Source organism: Vulpes vulpes, chromosome 7 (assembly GCF_048418805.1).
Source record: "Vulpes vulpes isolate BD-2025 chromosome 7, VulVul3, whole genome shotgun sequence".
In the NCBI taxonomy this organism is placed as follows: Eukaryota; Metazoa; Chordata; class Mammalia; order Carnivora; family Canidae; genus Vulpes; species Vulpes vulpes.
The window spans coordinates 44674940-44693856 of record NC_132786.1 but is presented as its reverse complement, the minus strand read 5'-3'; the positions used below and the strand labels follow the sequence as shown (position 1 = coordinate 44693856).

The 18917-nt window shown below is 39.4% G+C and overlaps 1 protein-coding gene and 1 long non-coding RNA gene across 4 annotated transcripts in view; one reads left to right on the top strand and one right to left on the bottom strand.

The window, feature by feature from the left end:
- The window catches only part of MICU3 (mitochondrial calcium uptake family member 3), a 96293-nt gene extending 91059 nt beyond the window's left edge, over positions 1-5234 (bottom strand). Inside the window, exon 1 of one of the 2 annotated variants that reach the window (XM_072763615.1) lies at positions 4783-5234. In XM_072763615.1, coding sequence (XP_072619716.1) covers positions 4783-5172 — 390 coding nt within the window. In that variant the 5' untranslated portion in view covers positions 5173-5234. The remainder of the gene's footprint in view (positions 1-4782) is intronic. The other variant, XM_072763616.1, reaches the window with a different exon arrangement.
- Positions 5235-5301: 67 nt separating this feature from the next.
- LOC112908929 (uncharacterized) lies at positions 5302-18917 on the top strand. 2 transcript variants are annotated; one of them, XR_003233018.2, is made up of 4 exons: positions 5302-5554; positions 10963-11014; positions 11916-12018; positions 17784-18917. It is a non-coding gene; the product is annotated as an uncharacterized lncRNA (long non-coding RNA). The 2 variants fall into 2 exon arrangements; XR_012002584.1 differs by having other exon boundaries at positions 5302-5609.

Here is an 18917-nt window from a genome sequence, read left to right as displayed (position 1 = left end):
CAACCAATAAGAAGCTACATTTTACTTTACTTGGGATTCATAAACAGTCCAGCCCCAAATTATATAAACAGAATTGCATGTGAGAATGTGAGAATCAACTAGGAAGTCACATTAAACCCAAATACTATTTACCTGAATTCCAATTCAAAATACAATTCAATGTTTTTATCATTTTTTTAATGTGATTATATAGACCAAGGGGAAAAAAACCTGTATATACCTTCATTCAAACTGATTGCTGTTGGATTATTTGACAATTTCCAAGTCTTAGAACTACAGATGAGAATTTTTTAAAAAGTTAAGTTCAAAGTCATGACATTTCATTTCCTGATTCCCAATGTGGATCTGAATAAAAAACATTCATAAAATGTTGTAACTATCTTTCACTGCAACCAAGAAAAGGTGTATGCACTTTTATATAACTAACTCCTAGCTTGGTATAACCAGAAATAGGACTTTTTTCCCCCAAAATTCATCCAAATTTTATTCTGTGATTTACTTAGAAAAAAACCCCTACACTCAAGCCATTGTGTGTGAATCTATAACACGGTCAGGCCACTAGAAGAAATGTAGGTTAGAATCTGGTCCATTTGCCATGGAGTGATTCAGAAAGCAAAAAAAAGGGATCACCCACCTAGTTTAGCTATTCTACACAAAAGTAACCTATCCTCAGTTTTACATCTATGTGGCTTTCCTCAGTCTATAAAAAGTTAGGAATCTTCTCCATTTACACATCTGGCAAATTCTTCAATATTCTGGGAAAAAATAAACATAACTTTGTCTCAATATGTGCTGCCTTAAAAAGAGGTTGGGAAAAATATACAGTGAAAGAAATAAAAAAAATCATGATTATTAACAATTATGGAACTATACCAAAGAGATACAAATACTGTTCTTGAAAGCAAAACTATGTGTAAGTCATAAAATAGATGTGTTCTGTACAATAAGTAAAATATGGATTCAAGTGTATTAAGCAACCAAACTTTTTTATTTTGGACCTAAAACTAAAACACAGTTATAGAACAAAATTTTCCCACTACTAAAAATAATGTTTTAAGGCTAAAATTGTAAAGTTCCAAACAGAATCTTGTCACCATCTCTTTAGAGTATTAATAAAGTTCAAGGCCATGTCTACTGAAAAAATTTGGCAAGCCAAACTTCACAATTAAAATAAATATAGTGTCACGTGACTGGTCTTCCAAAGCCTGGAATTTTGACCTTGACTGAAGTCTTCCGAATTCTAATGCTATAAATAACCAGCATTTAGCTGAACAAAATATTAAACTATTAATTCTCACAGAATGTGGTTGTGGCTTTTCAATGCATATGTCCCATGCAAATGTTTAGCATGGGCTTATACACTTGACAAATATTTATTGTGTGTCTACCAGGGCTAGGCCCCTTATCAAGCAATGAAGATATAAAGGAGACCACGACCAATACAATGCCTCTCCTTACAGGGCTAAAAAAGCAGAGAAGACAACAAACAATTGCAAAAAGTCATCGTCTAGGAGGAGAGGATAAGCAGAGGCATTTCAATAACTATAAAGTAAGGGAAAGCCTCCTGGAGGATGTTGAGAGGCAATGTCTTAAAAACAAAAATCTTCTGTTGGTATATATATATATACACAATGGAATATTACTCAGACATCAGAAAGGACAGATACTTATTGTTTACATCAACATGGATGGAACTGAAGGTATGCTGAGTGAAATAAGTCAATCCGAGAAAGACAATGGTTTCACTCATATGTGGAATATAAAGAAACAGCACTGAGGATCATAGGGGAAGGGACAGAAAACTGAATGGGAAGTCACCAGAGAGGGAGAAAAAACATGAAAGACTCTTAACTATAGGAAACAAACTGAGGGTTGCTGGAGGGGAGGTGGGTGGAAGGATGGGTAATTGAATGATGGGCATTAAAGAGGGCAAGATGTGATGAGCACTGGGTGTTAGATGCAACTGATAAATTATTGAACACTACATCTGAAACTATGTATCATATGTTGGCTAACTGAATTTAAATTTTAAAAAATCCTCAAGGCTATATTAACAGAACTGTATATCTGTAAGTTACTGCTATTCACGCCTATCAGTTAAATTCTGTATTCTCATACATGTACAGGTTAATTTATTGCTAGGCTTATGCTCAGCATAACATGCTGCTTAAAAGAGGTTTTATAAATCAAAGGTTCTTATAGCTTTAAATCACAAAAGGAATCATTTCTACTACTTCAGGAAAATCAAATGAGCAAAATGAGTAAAGTGGCAATTAAATACTTCTGAAAAAATGGCAGACCTCATGAGTTTCTTTCAACCTCTTCCTCTCTTAACCATATGAAAATTACAATAAAGGTAATCTTTTTTTTAAAATAAAAAGATAGAGACATAAAAGAACTAAGAAAGAGAAAAGGAGACTAAAACATTCAAGAGAATTCATCAAATTTTTATAAAATGGAAGAGATGGAGGGATGATAATTGATGCAGGGGGGGCAGAGGCAATACCTGAGTACTGTGGAGAAGGAAACCAAAGGGAAATAAGCTGACTCAAGATACAAACCCTAGGAAGGATAAGGCCTTGGGGATACAAGGAGTTGTGAAGTCAGAGTACGTGTTGGGGCTGAAAATAGAGCATTAGATAATAATACATAAGAACATCAATAGATTATCCTCCCCTTCCCCCCACAGGCTCTCACATACAGGCACATATGCACCTGCATCTAGATTACAGCTCCTCCACCCTTTCCTATTCTTTGGAGAAACTCAATGACACCAAAGGACTTATAAAACACTGACATTTGGGGGCACCTGGGTGGCTCAGTTGGTTAAGCATCCGACTCAAGATTTTAGCTCACATCATGGTCTCAGGGTTGTGAGATAAAGCCTGGCAACCAATAGAGTTTCCAAAAAAAGATCACGCCCAGTGTAGTGCATGCTTAAGATTCTCTGTCTCACCCATCCATCCCCTCTCCCTCTCTAAAATAAAACAAAAACCAAAGAACACTGACATTTAGATGCCACTCTATTAAAAAGGCCACATCACCAAATGAAAAGCCATTCTCACGTATAACTAGCTTCTGAGTAGCTCTCAAATATAGAGACGCAACAACCACGGATATGTGAGGAAAACCCTAAAAATGAAAGTGAGAGCTGAGAAAATCAAACAGGAATAAAAACGAACCTGGAAGAAACAACACAATGCTTGAAGTGGAAGACAATTAAAAAACAAAATGAAACTATGATTAATATCCTTATACTAGAAAGAGAAATTTAGCAGCCATAAAATAAAATAGAAGACTATACCACAGGAACATTAGAGAACAAAAAATAGTTTAGAATTAAATTAGGATAGCAGAAATAAAACTTTCAATAGGACAGATGAAAGACAGAATCAAAGACATCACCCGTTAAAGCAAATAAGCAAGATTAAAAAATTAGAAGATCAGAATTAGTTTAGGATCTGTCAGCAAGTTTAACTTCAGACTAATAGAGGTTCCAGAAAAAGAAAAAAAAAGAAAATGAAGGGAAACTGTCAAAGAAGTAATACAAGAAAAGAATATAGTACTTTCAAACATGAATTTCTATATTGAAAGCAGTCTCCAGTTCCTAGCACAATAAATGAAAACACGCCCACAAAAAGCTCTTTATTGTGAAAGTTTCAATACCAGGGGTAAAAAGAGATCATAAACGTTTTCAAAGGGGGGGAAAGACTGATTGCAAAATGAATAACGATCAGAATTGTATGATTAGAGACTTGGGAAGAGTCAGACAGAGGCCTTTGGTATTATTTGTAGAGGAATTTTTATAAACCCTGAGCAATTACACCATGTAAGTATAAATAAGTAATTAAAGGAATAAAATTACAAAAACAAATTTATTGAATGCTTACATGATAGATGTACAATTCTAACTATCCTACAATTCTATTTAAAATGTATTAATTCGGGGATCCCTGGGTGGCTCAGCGGTTTGGCGCCTGCCTTTGGCCCAGGGCGCGATCCTGGAGTCCTGGGACTGAGACCCACGTCGGGCTGCCGGCATGGAGCCTGCTTCTCCCTCCTCCTGTGCCTCTCTCTCTCTCTGTCTATCATAAAATAAATAAATAAATCTTAAAAAAAATAAAAATAAAATGTATTAATTCATTTAATTTTCATAACTATGAGGAAAACACTACGAAGTGTGGTCTCTTAAAAGATACGTGATACTATGTCTCAACTTTAAAAGTAAAATTAATTTAAAAAAGAATACTGTTTTTTTAAGGTAATATTGTTTTAATGCTCTCTACCTTCCTTTTTTTTAAAGATTTTATTTATTTATTCATGAGAGACACGGGGGGGGGGGGGGGGCAGAGACACAGGCAGAGGGGGAAGCAGGCTCCATGCAGGGAGCCCGACGTGGGACTCGATCCTGGGTCTCTAGGATCCCATCCTGGGCCAAAGGCAGGTGGATAGGTGATACCTGCAGCAACCTCTGAGGTCCCGATGCATCATGACAGCATCATCTCGGTCTTCCCAACAGCTGCGTGAACCCCCCCCCCCCCCCGTCCCCGACAGCCTGGCCTACGCCTGGTGTCACTCACTGGAGGTGCCGACCGGGGGCCGCGCGCCTCACACTGCGACAACCCACAGTGCCCGCTGTCACCGCGGCCCACAGCCCCAAGCGCACCGGCACCACCGTCGCGCCTTCCCTCCCTCCCGGCGCTCAGGTGCCCCTGGCAGCCCTTCCCTCGGGCGTCACCTGCGCCCCCCCCCCCCCCCCCGCGCACGCGCTCACGCACCTACCGTTTCCTTGGCAGCCGCGACCGGGATGGGCAGCAGCCCCCGGCCGCGGGGCGGGTCCTCCGGGTCCGCGGCCGCGCTGTCCGAGGCGCGCCCCGGGGCGGGCGCCCACGCGGAGTCGGCCCTCGGGTCCCCGTACAGCTGGTAGCACACAAGGCCGACCAGACCCCCGCCGGCCGCCGCCGCGATGCTCAGCTCTCCCCAGCGCCTCCGCCGCCTCCACGCCGCCTCCGCCACAGCCCCCTCTTCCTCCTCCCGGCAGGAGAAGGGCCGGCCAGGCGGGCCCGGGGCCGTCCCCGCAGGCCGCCCCCACAGCCCGGGAAGGGGGTGGTGGGGGGAGGGCGGAGGCGGCAGCCGCGGCGGCGGCCACAGGAGCCTCCGCAGCGCAGCCATTGCGGGAGCTGCCCGCACCAGCGCTCGGAGCGGGCGGGAGCGGAGGGGGCGCCGAAACCTCGCGAGAAGTGGGTGTGCGGAGGCGCGAGGCTGTGCGAGAGCGACCCCTGCGACCGTGCGGCCCGGGCCCCTGCCGCCCGCCTGCCGCTGGGCGCGACCCGGGGTCTCGGGCGGGGGTCCCGGGGAGGAGGCGGGGCGGGCCCACCGCCCCCGGCGCCCCGGAGCCTGAGTGCGCCCGCCCCGGGGCAGCACCTGACTGCGCGAGAAGCCGACACCGCAGCGCACGCCGGGTCAGCAGACGGGAAGAGCCGTCGGTGCGGGGTCTGCGGGGCGGGAGACGGTCCCGGCCCTCGAGGGCGTCCGGAGCGCCCTGATCTTCAAGGTCGCGAAAGTTTTCGTGATTGCACCTTCAGGTGTCGGGTGTTAGCGTGGCTCAGGTCAGAGGCTGTTGTGACTGCACAGTGACAGCAGTCCAGGGGGGAAGGCTAACATTTTTGGGTTACAGTTAATTTTTGTTTAAGATTTCATTTATTTATTCATGAGAGACACACAGAGAGAGAGAGAGAGAGAGAGAGAAACCGAAGGAGAAGCAGGCTCCATGCAGGGAGCCCGACGCGGGACTCGATCCAGGGTCTCCAAGGTCACGCCCTGGGCCCAAGGCAGATGCTCAACCGCTGAGCCACCCGGGGATCCCCTACACCTAAGTAATGTTTTTTTGAAGAAAACGTTACCATGCGTAGGGTCACCAATTCAGCAAATTAAGTGCATGGGACGCTATTGGTATCAATATGAAAAATAAGTGTGACCGTGTCAGCTTTATTGTTGCGACTCCTGTTTGCTACCCTGTCAGTGTCACTTCCATGAGAAAGTATATGTGGCATTCTTCCCGGTTTCCTACCCCTGAGCCCAGTTTTGGTTAAGTGAGTAATGCTAGCTTCGGTCTCTGCTCTGGAATGGTGCTGGGAGCTCCTAAAATATTGTGGGTCTAGGGGTGGGAACTACAGAATCCAGTTGTCTCAATTGAGCTGCAGTCACAAGGGAATATGACTAAGGGCAAACAAAATGAGGTTTTCTGACCCAGATCCTGCCAGCCCCTTGCCTATAGGTAATTCATAAGATAACACCTCAGTTACATCTCGTTTTAATATAGGTTATTGGAATTTTCCCTGAAAATGGTAAACAGAAAAACCCCTATGAACAAAAATGTGCTTATTTTAGGATGCCATCTTTCTGTTTCTTTTACTTTTATCCTCTTTATATATAATCAGTGCCATGAGGAAGACCCAGTAGTTCCTTGTGTTCTCACTAAAGATTCCTCACATTTCTGTCTTCCCTGGATTTTGGAAAGTTTTAGTATTCCCAAAGAAACATTTATTCTCTGGATATATATATATATAACACAGTTCTTCTTCTGGCATTGTTTACTTTGAACTCAACACAATTTCCAGATTTACTCATAAATTTCCAACATGGCCTAATGACAAAATTCTTGGACAGACTGATGAATTTTTATTACTTGCATATTAAAAGCTGAGTAGCTCTAAGGAGAATTGAGGTAACACAAAAGCATTGTATTACAGATCAGGAAAATGACAGAAATTCTCCATCTGAGCTGGCTTTCAAATAGGTATGTATTTTCTTTCTAGTTTAAATAGATTGAATGCTCTCCTGCAAGTCATTTCTCTGGCTAGAAACCAAGGTCTGCTGTGAGAGTTGCTGGATAAAGGTTTGTCAAATACAGAGCTTTAGATAAAGCTCTCTCTGTATGCAAAAGTTGATCTAATTACAACTTTCCATAGTACTTTTCCTCTAAAAGCAAAATTTCCTTTTTTTTTTTTATAGGTTTAGCAATTCTTTTTTTTTTTTAATTTTTATTTATTTATGATAGTCACACAGAGAGAGAGAGAGAGAGAGAGGCAGAGACACAGGCAGAGGAAGAAGCAGGCTCCATGCACCGGGAGCCCGACGTGGGATTCGATCCAGGGTCTCCCGGATCGCGCCCTGGGCCAAAGGCAGGCGCCAAACCACTGTGCCACCCAGGGATCCCTAAAAGCAAAATTTCCTTAAGAACATTGCTTTCTTCTCATATTTGATGCTCTGTGACTACATAAAAATAACCATATTCCTTTAGTACCTGTGTATTTTAGAAAGTTTACTTCTCAGGGGGAAAAATTATAGGAAAACGATAGTAGGAGTTTTAGACTTTTTGCAGATTAAAGATAATATTAGATCAATGTAGGTTTAGTCCAGTTTCCTTCAACTTTTATGTCAATTCCCTTGCACATTAATAACATCCAAGAAATGTCCCTATTCCACAGTGAGAGTCAACAATTCACTTTTGTTCACTATGGTTTAAGTAAAAAGAAATGCTCTGGAGCATTTTAAAATGTTACAACAGCAAGAATAAAGCCAAAGAAGATTTTACAAGAAAGCATATTTATCAACATAGAGTGATAAACTAGGCAGCAAAAGATTTGGACTCTTGGTTTTGCTACATAATTTTGCTACATCCTTGCATAAACTTACAGTGTTTTAGAAGTCACAATTTACTATGAAATAATGAAATTGAATAGGTGGTCACTTTCTGAACCCATGGTCCTTATACACCAAAATGCTCCAAGCTTACCAGTAAAGCAAATATAAATACTTTAGGATATTTTTCACATATAATTTCTCTTTTAAAAACCTATAAATGCCTTGCAATTGCTTTAATTCTTTCCTATTAAAATTCCATACTATGACCTAATTATTTTATCTTTTCACTACTTTTTTAAAAAGATTTTATTTATTTATTCATGAGACACACGGGGGGGGGGGGCGGGGGAGGGGGTGGCGGCAGAGACCGAAGCAGGCTCCATGCAGGGAGCAGGATGCGGGACTCAATCCCGGGACTCCAGGATCACACCCCGGACACCCAAGGCGGCGCTAAACCACTGAGCCACCGGGCTGCCCATCTTTTCACTACTTTTTAAATTGCAAATAAACAAGTAACTGTTATATTTTGAAAATGTGAAATCTAAATGTAATATGTGTCATGCCTAGGCAGAAATGTCTTGTTTAACAAAATTCTTTTTTTTTAAAGGGTTTTTTTTTTTTTAATTATTTATTTATTCATGAGAGACACAGAGAAAGAGGCAGACACAGGCAGAGGGAGAAGCAGGCTCCATGCAGGGAGCACGATGTGGGACTCGATCCCGGGACTCCAGGATCACACCCTGGGCCAAAGGCAGGTGCTAAACCGCTGAACCACCCAGGGATCCCTAACAAAATTCCTATTAAAATATTCTGTTTATATTAATCTGAGCACTGGAATCTTGACTAGTTAAAAAACGGAGCAGAGCACTTGGGTGGCTCAGTTGGTTAAGCATTTGCCTTGGACTCAGGTCATGACCCTGGGGGAGCACCAAATCATGCTCCCTGCTCAGCAAGGAGTCTGCTTCTACCTCTCCTTCTATCCCTCCCCTACTTGTGCTTGCTCTCTCACTTGCTCTCTCTCAAATAAATAAAATCTTAAAAAAAAAAAAAAGAGCAATTATATCTAAGGCCCTACATCAGAGCACATGAGTCCCCTACCAACAGGTGCACTCCCCTTCTGATGAGGGGAAGTTACCAGCCAAAGAGCAAGGCTGCAGCAAGCCCCCTCTCGGGAAAGTTGTCATAAATATTGTCCTCATCTTCAGCGCTGCCTTCCTTAGGGTACAACTGACAAATTCAAGGGAGAAAGTAGTGGGGAAGAAGTGTTCTCTGGAGTCACAGCTTTTTCTAGGTCTTTTGTCTTTATAGGGCTAGCCACTAGGAGTCTGGAACTCAATTCTTTAGTATCCAGGGTTATGAAAGTTACCCAAGGCACTGAGGGTCTGTTTTTGTTTGTTTTTGTTTTTACTATCTTCCATCCCTAAAGGCAAATTGACAGTGGCTTGTCTCCTGCCCTTCTCTCTTAGTGAAAACTAAGCTGTATCTAAGCTCCATTAAGCCAGAACATGTATTTAGCCCTCTGCAGGCACATAGCAGGACCCCAGGAAATGTTTATTAAATGGAGAAGGGAAATTTTTATTGTTGTAAGGGGAAGAGGCCAAGATGGGAAGACAATTCAAGGACAAGGAAATAAAGTAGTATATCAAAGGCTAAAGGAGCTGATAAACCAAGTGGCACATCTGGAAATGTAATTAATGCAAACGGAAGGCAAAAAGGAGAATGCAAAAGGTTGGCAAGGAAGGATCAGAGATAGAATATAGTTGTGGAGAAGGGTTGATTTGGGAACATATTCTGTGATTTTTTTATTTGAAGCTATCCTTGTACATATCATATTCTGGTACAATCCTGCTGGACTTAGAGCCTTAAAGCAACAGGGGTTCCATCAGGTTCTTTTGATCCTCTGAGGAATCCCAACATAATCCATGGCTGAAGGTCAGTGAGTAGAGCTTGACATTTGCCTTCTTGTTACTACATATCTCACTGGTGACAACAACCAAGCTGCCAGTTGTATACATTTAAGTTTTTAGTTTCAAGACAAGTGATAAACCTACTTTGACCATTACATCTGTCCAGTCTGATTTATATGATTTCTGACTTTATGTGATTTTCAGAGTCTTTGCTGACACTGTATCACTGCTCAATTCTTGCCATTTGTCCCTCATTTGGTGGCTGGAACTTGTCTTTTTATGTATTTGGGAAACAGAAACAAGCATACCTCCTATTAGCAAAGCCTCCTTATTTTTTTTTAAATTTATTATTGGAGTTCAATTTGCCAACATATAGCATAAGACCCAGTGCTCATCCTGTCAAGTGCCCCCCCCTCAGTGCCATCATCCAGTCACCTCAACCCCCTGCCCACCTCCCCTTCCACTATCCCTTGTTCGTTTCCCAGAGTTAGGAGTCTCTCCTGTTCTGTCTCCCTCTCTGATATTTTCACTCATTTTCTCTCCTTTCCCCTTTATTCCCTTTCACTATTTTTTATATTCCCCAAATGAATGAGACCATATAATCTTTGTCCTTCTCCGATTGACTTACTTCACTCAGCATAATACCCTTCAGGTCCATCCACCTCGAAGCAAATGGTGGGTATTTGTTGTTTCTAATGACTGAGTAATATTCCATCATATACATAGACCGCATCTTCTTTATCCATTCGTCTGTCGATGGACACCGAGGCTCCTTCCACAGTTTGGCTATTGTGGACATTGCTGCTATAAACATTGGGGTGCAGGTGTCCTGCCATTTCACTGCATCTGTATCTTTAGGGTAAATCCCCAGCAGTGCAATCTCTGCATTGTAGGGCAGTTCTACTTTTAACTCTTTGAGGAACCTCCGCACGGTTTTCTAGAGTGGCTGCACCAGCTCACATTCCCACCAACAGTGCAAGAGGGTTCCCCTTTCTCCACATCCTCTCCAACATTTGTTGTTTCCTGTCTTGTTAATTTTTCCCCATTCTCACTGGTGTGAGGTGGTATCTCATTGTGGTTTTGATTTGTATTTCCCTGATGGCAAGTGATGCGGAGCATTTTCTCATGTGCTTGTTGGCCATGTCTATGTCTTCCTCTGTGAGATTTCTGTTCATGTCTTTTGCCTATTTCATGATTGGATTGTTTGTTTCTTTGCTATTGAGTTTAATAAGTTCTTTATAAATCTTGGATACTAGCCCTTTATCTGATAGGTCATTTGCAAATATCTTCTCCCATTCTGTAGATTGTCATTTAGTTTTGTTGACTGTTTCTTTTGCTGTGCAGAAACTTTTTATCTTGATTAAGTCCCAATAATTCATTTTTGCTTTTGTTTCTCTTACCTTCATAGATGTATCTTGCAAGAAGTTGCTGTGACAAAGCCTCCTTCTGTGTGAAAACACGTGAGCTCTTTCTCAGTTGTCATATCCTGTTTTCATGCCTGATAGTGATTAAAGCTTCTATGCCCATTATAAGCTGTCTTCTGGAAAAGAATAACCTCAGAATAATATAATGATCATCCATTATACAAGATGACAAATAATACAATCTTTCTGAAACTGTTGGCAATAATAACTAGAGTTGAACATGCGTATACCCAATGACCCATCAATTTCCTTTCTAAGGTGAAATACTCAATAGCAATGAGTATTTATATGCAGCAAAAGACACACAGAGGGATAGTAGTAAGACGCCCAAAACTAAAACGTATCCATATGTTCATAAACAGTGGCCTGGATTTATTTTTTATTTTTAATATTATTATTATTATTATTTATTATTTGGATTTGGTTTTTTAAAGTGTGGTATATTCACACAATTGCATGGTATATAGCAATGAAAATTACTGAGCTGCAACTATATGCATTCACATGGTTAAATTTCACAGAAAGTTGAGTAAAAGAAGGCAAAGGCAAAAGAACAAACTATGATTTCATTCATAATGTTCAAAGACAACAACAAATATATACATATGTATATATGTATACACACATATCTATACTTACATACACACATACACAAACACACAGTTTAGTAAATCATGATAGTGGTTTCCTTTGGTACAGGGTAGTGACTAGAAGGGGGCTGGGGGCAAAGGACGATTCTAGAATTCTGTTCATATTTTATTTCTTGATCTGCATGCTGAGTAGACAGTGTATTCACCCTGAAAATTCATAAAGCAGTCTACCTACAATTTGTAAGTGGACAACCTTTTAATGTATGTTATAGTTCACTAAAAAGTTTATATAAAATAAAAAGTAGATTTTCTTCCTAATGCTCTTACATGAATGTGTTATTTACTAGAGGACTTGATCAGTTATGAACCGTATGACTGAGAAAGAACGTACAAAGTTTGCGAAGAGTTAAGAGCAAACATTGATTGAAAAGCTGGAAATTAATGGAAAAGGTAATCTTAATATAGCCTAAACTAAGATGCTTAGTAGATATTTTTCTCATTCACTAAGAAAATATCAAAAAGAACTTGTTTTTTTAAGCAACAACTTAGTGTTTTATCTTCTTCGACCTGTAACATTTTCTCCTGTAAAATGTCTATATGAACAGACCTAGTATATCTGGTGGTACAACCAATATATACCCTTGTTGCTGGCTCTAACCCCAGACTGTCAGGTGTTAGATGGGAAATTGCTTTAAGGGCAGATAACTAGGGACGCCTGGGTGGCTCAGCAGTTGAGCATCTGCCTTTGGCTTAGGTCGTGATCCCGGGGTCCGGGGATGAAGTCCTACATTGGGCTACCTGTGAGAAGACTGCTTCTCCCTCTGCCTATGTCTTTGCCTCTGTGTGTGTGTGTGTGTCTCTCATGAATAAATCAATAAATAAATAATTTTTTTTAAAAAAAGGGCAGAAAGTTAGTCTTCAGAACAGATGGCACGATTAGCACCAAGAGGGAACCATTAGAGAAATCAAACATAGCATAAGGTTAAGTTCATGTACTTCCCCAAAGAAGCTTATAGGGAGGCAAACCAGTTTCATTTCTTACCAATGCCAATTGATTGGTACTGGCTGTTCAGAACACTGTGCTGAGCAAAGTTTTCAGATCAGGTCAAGAATTCACAGGAAAAAGTACATTGATAGATGGGTATGTCTGCAAAAAGTAGGCTATCAGATTGGTCTGAGCTGTGTTATGGGACCACCTTGGTTTCCTTGCAACTCTCCAATCAGAGAAGACAGTGTAAATAGTAGAACAGAAAAACTGGAAAATGTTTAAATGTTTCCATAACATACATGTGAACATTTTATATTTGCCCTGAAAATTTTAGCAGATGGAAAAGAATTTAGAGATAAATTAATCTGGAAAATTTGTAAACTTTTTAAAGTTTTTAGGGATAGTGTGGGGAGTTCTTAGTGGAACTGTCAAAAGAAATCTGATACAGAAACCCCCAAATACATAGTAAATAATGGAAGAATGTTTCTAGCTGAACACAGGAGGGTGTTTGGATCCTTTTCCCTTAAAGCCTCTCTTTAAACTCCCAAGGCTGGTCCTGAAGCATTTCTGTAGAATCTAAGGGCCGAAAAACCACTAACATGTATGCAGTTTTATTTTATTTTTTTTCTCATGAGAAAATTGAGAGGCTGTCAGGTTAACAAATTCCCTCTGGGTCTCACATTCAGGACTTGTGCTTCATTATTCTGTCCTACTGCATAATTCCTATTTTGGTATCAGAAATAGAACTTGAAACAGTTGTGTGTGTGTGTGTTTTTAAGGCACATTAACTTGCAAAAATAATGGTATTAGCTCAAATAAGATATTTTTAGGATAAAATCATATCGAGCCAGGGAAGAGTGGTACTGAGTCTTAGGAAGTATGATATGCAGGTCAGCTCTAGAGATCTACACGGTAAGAGTTCAAGGACATTTATTCTAACATACTGCTGTGAACATGACTTGACTACTAATTCCATCATTCTCTGTGAATCTTAGTTTAGGTTCCAAAGAGAAAACATTGACTTGGTGTGGCCATGGTGTGTTTTCTACCTTTGTTAGTTTCTCACTGTTGAGCTAATCAGCTGTGCCTGGAAAGAAAAGGGTTGAGTCACAGAGGAGCATTTTCTAGCTTTTCTGTTCTATTATTTCTGGGAAATAGGGAGAAGAGCTTCTCTTAGAAGGTCCCATGGGCTTCAATGGTGTGCTAGTGAAAGTTTAACAATGAATTCTGGGGTAGAAGAGGAGAAGAGTTGTGATTTGTAGCATTTATAGATTTCCATGCTATAAATACTCTGACCATGGCTGATGCCGAGCTACCTACGTGACAAAGATGCAGTAGCACATCATCATATAATATCTCCACTAAACACGCAGAAAGATAAAATAGGTATAGGAAAATAATTGGGAAGTGATAAGTTCTTAGAACTCATTATCTTTGATTTTAAGACAATTTATCTGATTGTAAGTTTACATATTTTAATTTTTTTTTCCAAGAGATGAACTTTATTGCAAGCACCCTTGGGCGAGTTTCCATGACTCAGAGAGAGAGAGAGAGAGAGAGAGAGAGAGTCGGGGAAGTTGCAGTGAGTCGGGCAAGTCGCCATATTTTAATTTTTAATAATGTCTCTATCAGCTGGCTCAGTAAATTCCTGAAAATTTAGTAATCAGTTCTATTGAACTAGCTGGCTCCAGGACACTACTAGCAGGTACTCAACAATTATCATATCCATTAGAGAATTTGAGAGCTCTTGAAGACCAGTGTTTGAGACAAGAAACAAACAGTATGAGTAGGATATAAGAGTAAGCCAAAAAGAGATCAGAATGAAAAATTTACCTCTAGCCACAAATAGCTAATTAATTTACCCATCCTTTAGTCAATGTGGGTTAACAACCTTCCTTCCATTCTAGGGGTTGTTAATTAGTTTCAATCAACCTATATAGAGATGTTACTGTACTCTTTCCAATTAATTATATTTGCTATTCCAAAGACTTGAAGTTAAAGAATTATATCAGGTCTGGATGGGAAAATGGACAATCCAGAACCAAGTGGAGACTACTTTTTTTTTTTTAATGTTCTCCTTTTCATTTTTAAAAAAATTGAAGTCTAGTGGACATACAATGTTACATTTGTTTCAGTATACAACAAAGTGATTGGACTTGTCTGTGCATTACGCTGTGCTCATCACAAGTGTAGCTACATATGTTACATACAATGCTATTACAACACCATTGAGTGGTTATTCCCTATGCTGTACCTCTCATCCCCATGACTTAATTATTCCATAACTGGAAACCTGTTTTTCTCCCACTCCCTTTTACCCATTTCACCATCACCCCCACTCTGGCAACCATCAGATTATTCAGGAGGAAATTATTCTTTTTTTTTTTTTGGGAGGGGAGACTACTCTTGAGCTGAGTCTGCAGCTCCCAGCTAGAAAGCTGTGCATTTAACAACTGATACCCAATAGGAATCAGCTCTGATCTCACCAGATCTTGCCTATGCTAATGTTAATCCTTAGCTTTGATTAAAATATTTCAGCAGGATGGTCCTTAACCTCCACGTGTTTGAGGTCCTTTTACAATACAACAATATAATGCATCTAGATAATATTTAAATTTATTACACCTAAAATTTCTATATTGTCCACAGGAAGATAGTCATTCTGAAGCCAAAGTAATCAACAAGTGATTTAGGTCACTATGCATCTTTTTCTGTTAAAAATAAATCAGTTTGCCTCAAACACTGGAGACTGATCTGAAAACAAAAAAGTCTGAAAATATAGGTGTTCATAAATCCCTTGGCGACTGAAGCATATCAAAACTCCTGCACTTTGGAAAAGATTCCAAGTTTTTCAGGAATGTTGCAGATCTTATGTTCAGGAACCTGTAAACCTCAGACCACCACATCAAGGGAAATGAAGTGAACCTTTCACTTGGAAATAACACTTTATAGAAAAACCACGAAATGAGCTACTCTAACATCATCATGCAGGTGCATGGGACTCCTTAAACAAATTATTCCAGATTAAGTAGGCCTGTTCCTCCATTCTCCCAGCGTTATACAAGGAAACCATGTTTGATTAGAATTTTATTGTGTGTGGTATTTGTTTCAGGGCACATGCTTTGATCAAAATCTATGTAATGGAGGCCTGTGTTCTCTGATATCTAAAATTAATCGTTGAACTCTTGGCTATGACTAAATATAATAATTACACTGACCTGTTAAATATCTATGTGCCTATAAAGAATTTGTCCCTAAAGTGAATTTTAAATAAAGAGAAACATCAAACAATGATGAAAACAATATGTGAAACTCAAGATCATTATCCAAACCAGGTGCTTTTTCAAACTGAAAATGAACCAAATGAGGAAGAAGGATGAGCTAAAAGTAGGGGTAATAGAGTAATTCATCATTAAGTCTTTTTAAAGTGGAAACAAATGAGAAATGAATCTCAGAATATTGTGTGAATGCTCTTTGTTCTTCTTTCCAAGTTGCTAAAATAAAATTAAAATTTCTCCAATAATTATGAAGGACTCATATGATATCTAGCTAGAAGAGGTTATTAGGCAGTTAAAAACTTGGAACTAGAGCTTTGGGAGTGATGTCTTAAAGGTGGTGACTGACCATTACACAGCTTTACACTGAAATTTAGTTGAGCTTTAAATGTGGTATTAGTAAAAAATATCATACTTGGAAAGCTTACAAATACTATAAGTGGATTATGTTAGAGTAAAAAAATTGTAAGTTATATAGCATTTACATAATGGGAATTTGCAGATACATCTATGAAAATATTATGTTTAAGAGAACTTCAGAAGTTAGAATCTCATGTATATAGATAAATATCATGATCTACATATTTATTTTGATAAGATAACAATATTTGAGTTTCATAATTAGAACCTTCCTTATCTTCTTTAAAACTCTAATTTTAAGAAAAGGAGAATTTAACTGATTTGAATAGAAAGGTTTTTCTCTAAAGGTTTGTCTATAATTAGTCTATAAGGCAAAGCTACTAAATTTTATTTTCCAATTAAATTTAACCTTGAAATTTGGATAGCAATCATAAAATTTTAGATTGAATGGGACCATAGAGGCAATTTAGTCTGAGGTCTGTGTTTAGATAGGAGTAAACTAAATGGAACGTGTCTTACCAGGAGATATTTTCTGATCTGGCTTTTGTTGGCTACCCCTCTTTCTTTGGCATTTTCCTAACAGGACTCTGCTTAGATAGAACTTCTTCTGAATGCTTCCCAGTTCCAAGGCCAGTTTATCTGCTTCCAACAAAGTACTTCAAACTTGCCCATCATAGCACCACCAGTATAATGTTATTTAATTATTTATATCAGCCAGCTAGACCATAAGCAGCAGGAAGATAGGGATGGTTTTTGCCTTGTAACTAACACAGATAGTACCTGTTATGTAGTAAGAACTTCTATATCTTTTGAATGAAAGACAAATATTTGTTTTTATAAAATTACCAAAAATCCATGTAAATTTAATATGAATAGAGCTCTTTCTTCAAGACAATAAAGAATATAGATATGAATTAAATTATTGGTCAACATTAAGAAAACCAAGTCAATAATCTACTAGGTTCTAATTAGAACAATACTAATTATTGTTCTATTGTAATACTAACAATACTAATTATTGTCCTGCAAAATACATTTCAATGGATGTAGCTCATTAAAAATACTTAAAATTCATTACACTGATAGCTTTCAGGAAATAATAGTGGATCAGAGTTTACTGAAGTCAATCATAAAAGGCTACTGTCTGAACATTTCATCCCTTATTTTCATAGGCCCACACAGAGGCTATTTGCTGTTGCAATCATGTGTTTTGGTTGTAGATCCTGACACATGCATTTTTAAGGGTGTTAATATTCTCAAAGAACTGCTCTTTTTATTTGTTTAGTATTATGCAAACTGCTCTGAATCTAGTTCCTTGCCGATTCATTTACTCGACTCTGCTCCCTGTCCTTGAGCTCATTTCTCAATTTCATTGCCAGCTAGAAATGTAGAGCCTTGTTCACAAGAATAGCTGGAGTCAAATATTTTCAGCGTCAACACTTTCACGGTATCCTGACAGCTGTACGGTATATGCTGAGCTGTATTTTATTCCTGCTGAGATTATTGACATCTTCACAGTTTTCCTGTGATTTTTATCTTTGCCAATGACATGCTCATTATAACTGTGCCATTTCTGTTTTCATTTTTGGAAGGGAGACTTGGATGAGGAATTTAACAACAGCATGACTAGAAGCTGAAGTGAAACTTGGCACCATTTATTCCTGTCTATCAAGGTCCCTCTTGGCCTTATCAAGGGTCTGGCAACGTGTGTTCCCACACCGTCCTCTAGTGGCTGACCCCAAGGGAGACCTGCTATCACTCTGCCACTGTGACAAAGACTGTCCTTTCAGTGCATGGACTTGTGAGCAGAGTTTATTATTTTTTAGGATGAAGAATTTTCTCCTGGGGTGTTTGCGTTTTCTAACAGTCAAATTAAATTTTACAGCATTGAATATACATCCTATGACTTAGAAGCATTCTTAGGGGAAATCTAAAAATAAATTTAAAAATCCATGGTTCTGGAAAAAATCCTAAAATATATATCCATCAACCAACAAAGATTTACCAAATATAAAAAATATGCCAGACACCTTTGTAGGTGATTGTTATACATAAGTGAACAAAACAAAGATTCCTGCCCACAGGGACCATACATTCTAGCATGAGGACAACAGTTAAGAACATGGTTCCTTTTGGATTGACATTCAAAACAGACTGCTTGTAAATGTGATGTGTTTCAAAAATTGTACTACCAGGAACTGTATTCTTAACATTCAGTAATGTAACTGATGTTTGCCTTATCTTCTCTAACCTGCCTTCAGAGCAAGTTGGAAGTGACTGGCACCATGTCACCGGTACAGGGTACCATAGGCATTACTAGCCTCCCATGTGCTAATGTTGCTCACTCCAGAGTGACCATTCTGGAAAACTATTTCTTGTCTTTCTAAATTGTGTGCCAAATGCAAGAAGTGTCTTTAAGTCCTCTTTCCACTCCCCTTCTCCCAATTCTCCTCCCTACACCAGCACTAACTTCACTAAAGTCTTTCTGAGCAGTTTTTGCCTGAGGCTATGCTCCAGTTCTGCAAAAACAGGACTGGTTACTGGGAGGCCTCTAATTAGGGGAGAAAAATGGGTAAATAAGCCATCAGTTACTTTTATCATATTGCTTTACTGGAAAGGTGAAATTTTAAGGTAGTTTAATTAATCACTTTTCCATTTTCTGTTTTTTAAAAAGAATGTAGTTCATCCATATTGATGTTACAATAAATTAAACTATTGTATCTCCA